At 68.9% G+C, this 3,706-nt stretch overlaps 1 protein-coding gene across 1 annotated transcript; it reads left to right on the top strand.

Annotated features, from left to right (window-relative positions):
• Position 1: 1 nt before the first annotated feature.
• On the top strand, positions 2-3,219 carry ACOT11 (acyl-CoA thioesterase 11; the record flags this gene model as incomplete). Its single annotated transcript, XM_085308182.1, has 11 exons — positions 2-137; positions 239-395; positions 474-593; positions 691-835; positions 962-1,017; positions 1,095-1,161; positions 1,241-1,324; positions 1,413-1,546; positions 2,521-2,652; positions 2,737-2,863; positions 2,976-3,219. Coding segments are annotated over 11 exons (1,314 nt in total), but the record flags the coding sequence as incomplete, so codon positions are not given.
• Positions 3,220-3,706: the final 487 nt, after the last annotated feature.

Genomic DNA, 3,706 nt, shown 5'->3' with positions numbered 1-3,706 from the left:
GGTCAAGCTGGAGCCGCTGACGCCGCGGACGGAGGAGGAGCAGATCGAGCACGGCATCGCCGCCGAGCGCCGCCGCCTGCGCCTGGCGCACGAGGACACCCTCAAGGAGCTGCTCAGCCGCAGCCCCCGCGAAGCCGGTACGGCGTCCCCGGCCGGAGCGGGAGCCTTGCCCGGATGGGGCCGCTGGCGGAGCCCAGCGGTGGGGGCTGAGCGCCGGCCCGTCCTCCTCCCGCGGCAGAGCCGGAGACCCGGGACGGCAGCGTGGCGGTGCCGGCGGAGAAGACCCGGGTGGAGAGCGTGGAGCTGGTGCTGCCTCCGCACGCCAACCACCAGGGCAACACCTTCGGGGGGCAGATCATGGCCTGGATGGAGAACGTGGCCACCATCGCCGCCAGGTAGCCCCTCGCGCGGCGGCGGCGGCGTGTCCGTGGGGGGCGGCGAGGGCTGACGCGCCGCCCCCACCCCCCCGGCAGCCGGCTGTGCCATGCCCACCCCACGCTGACCACCATCGAGATGTTCCAATTCCGTGGACCCTCCAAGGTCGGCGACCGCCTGGTGCTGAAGGCCATCGTCAACAACGCCTTCAAGAACAGGTTTTTTTGGGGGGTGGGGGGAGGACGTTTGGGGAAACCTCGAGGCTGGCGCGAGCGCTACCGCTTCCGCCCTGCTCGCCCCCCCCCCTCCCCGCAGCATGGAGGTGGGGGTCTGCGCCGAGGCGTACGGCCAGGAGATGGCCACGAGCCGCCGGCACATCAACAGCGCCTTCATGACCTTCGTGGTGCTGGACGAGGAGGGCCGGCCCCGCACGCTGCCCATGCTGGCGCCCGAGCCGGAGGTGAGGACGCGGAGGGCTCGGAGGGCGCCCGCCGCCGGGTCCTCTCAACCACCCCCCCCCCCCAAAAAAAAAAGAGGTTTATTTTGGTGGCTTCTCCGTTCTCCTGACGCTTCTCCCCTCGCTCAGGACGGCGAGCGGAGGTACAGGGAAGCCAGCGCCCGGAAGAAGATTCGGCTGGACAGGTGAGCGGGGAGAAGGGGAGCCGCCGGGTCCCGCCGGCGGCCGACCTCCGCCTGCCGCAAGGCTTGCCCGTCCCCAGGAAATACATCGTGTCCTGCCGGCAGACCGAGGTGCCGCTCTCCGTGCCCTGGGACCAGAGCAACCAGGTGCGGCGGCGCCCGCCCCGCGCGCCGGGCCGGAGTGGGGCCGCGAAGCCGCTCACGGCCTCCGCCGGCCCCGCCGCAGGTGTATCTCAGCTACAACAACGTCTCCGCGCTGAAGACCCTGGTGGCGAAAGCAAACTGGGTCCTTGCCCAGGAAAAGGGGAAGGTAGGGAGGGCGGCGGGCCCCGCGCGTGGCCGGGCGTGGGGGGGCCGCGCCGGGCGCCCGCCGCACCGCTCGCCCCGCGCCTTCGCAGGTGAGGATGTACACGCTGGAGGAGGACCAGTTCCTCTCCTTCCGCATGGAGATGACGGCGCGCGTCGCCGCCGCCCAGGCCTTCCCCCTGCTCTCCGACCTGCGGCGGCGGCACGAGTGGGACAGCCACTACGCGTGAGTGCTGCGGCACGGTGGGGGAGAGCCCCCGGCCCCTCTCTGCCCCACCGCTCTGCTGCCCAGGAACATCTCGGGGGGTGCTGCCTGGGACCTCAGAGGTTCACCTCGGAGGTTGGTTCACCTTGGAGGTTCCCCTTGGAGGTTGGTTCACCTCAGAGGCTGGTTCACCTTGGAGGCAGGTTCACCTTGGAAGTTGGTTCACCTCGGAGGTTGGTTCACCTTGGAGGTTCCCCTTGGAGGTTGGTTCACCTCAGAGGCTGGTTCACCTTGGAGGCAGGTTCACCTTGGAAGTTGGTTCACCTCGGAGGTTTGTTCACCTTGGAGGTTGGTTCACCTCAGAGGCAGGTTCACCTTGGTGGCTGGTTCACCTTGGAGGCAGGTTCACCTCAGAGGTTGRTTCACCTCGGAGGCTGGTTCMCCTTGGAGGCAGGTTCACCTCGGAGGCAGGTTCACCTCGGAGGCTGGTTCACCTTGGAGGCAGGTTCACCTCAGAGGTTGGTTCACCTCGGAGGCTGGTTCACCTTGGAGGCAGGTTCACCTCAGAGGTTGGTTCACCTCGGAGGCTGGTTCACCTTGGAGGCAGGTTCACCTCGGAGGTTGGTTCACCTCGGAGGCAGGTTCCCCTCGGAGGTTGGTTCCCCTTGGAGGCAGGTTCCCCTCGGAGGCTGGTTCCCCTCGGAGGCTGGTTCCCCTCGGAGGTTGGTTCCCCTTGGAGGCAGGTTCCCCTCGGAGGCTGGTTCCCCTTGGAGGCAGGTTCACCTTGGTGGCAACATTTCCCACCCCAGCTGGCCCCACGGCTCATGCAGGCCACGAACCAAACGCGAAGCCATGAATCAGATTAAAGCTTCGCGGAAACCTGCCTCCGAGGCTCTCCGCGGGGCTGCCGGACCCTTCTCCCCGTTGCGAGAAGGGGCCTCGGCGCGCCCGGGCGGCGCGGGCCCGCTTCGCCCCGTCTCACGGCCGCCCTGCAGGAGCGCCGAGCTGGTGCGGCGGGTGGACGAGGACGACGCCATCTACCGCGTGGTGAGCCGGGCGCTGAGCCGCGAGGACAAGCCGCAGGACTTCGTCGTCCTGGCGTCCCGGCGGAAACCCTGCGACAAGGGGTAAACCGGGGCGCGCCGCGGCCCCCGCCGGGTCCTGGCCCCCCGCACCCTGCTCACTGCACCCTCCTGCTGCTCCCCGCGCAGGGACCCCTACGTGGTGGCCTTCCGCTCGGTGACACTGCCCACCCACCCCCCGAGCCCCGGCTTCACCCGGGGCGAGACGCTCTGCTCGGGCTTCTGCATTTGGCCGGAGACGGAGGAGACGAGCAAGGTGAGGCCGCGCCGGGGAGGGCCGAGCTCGGCCGGGCCCCCCCGGCCGTCGAGGGGCCGGCGGCATTGCGACGGGCCCGGCCGCCCCCCGGCTCAWCGCGGGCGCCCCGCAGGTGGCCTACTACAACCAGGCCACGCCGGGCTACCTCAACTACGTGACGACCAATGTCGCCGGCCTCTCCTCCAACTTCCACGCCACCTTCGTGGCCTGCGAGACGTTCCTGCTGAAGAACAAGGACGAGCTCATCCTGCAGCTCCGCGGTCTCTAGGGGCCCCGCGCGCCGCCGGGGCCGAGCGCTCGCCCTGGCAGGAGCAGCGGCGGCCGCGGCGGCCCGAGGGATATTCCCTCCGCCCCCTTTTTTTAAACCATTTCCTTGCGGGCTTCCACTGCCCGCAAGGGCGGGGGGGGGGCTGCGATTTGGGGCGGGAGGGGACGCCCGCACCCTCGCCCCGCTCGCCGGCTTTCCCGTGCTGGGGCCGAGGGAGGGGAAGCCGGCCCCGCRGAGAACGGACGGGTCTCGCTGAAGGAGCTCGTTGCAGGGGCATCTCAAGGGGTCTTCTCGGCGAGCCGGGGGCAAGGGGAGCTGCGGGGCCGGGGGCCGCAGCGGCAGGCGCAACGAGTGACAATAAAAGCGCATTAAAAGCAAAAAAAATATATATTTTAAATATTTATRTATATATGCATGCATATATATACACGCATACCGCGTGCCAGTGTCCCCCAAAAGGGCTGCAGAAGATGCCCAGAAGGACAAAGTCACTCTCGGCCAAGCAAAGGCCGTGAAGACGCCGACGATTTACGGCCTTGGCCGTGGCCCGCCGGCTCCCGGAGCGCCCGGCTGCG

Source organism: Rhea americana, unplaced genomic scaffold (genome assembly GCF_003343005.1).
Source record: "Rhea americana isolate MKP2758 unplaced genomic scaffold, rheAme1 scaffold_27, whole genome shotgun sequence".
Taxonomy (NCBI): Eukaryota; Metazoa; Chordata; class Aves; order Rheiformes; family Rheidae; genus Rhea; species Rhea americana.
Note: the sequence above shows the minus strand (reverse complement) of the source record. Positions and strands in the feature narration are given on the sequence as shown.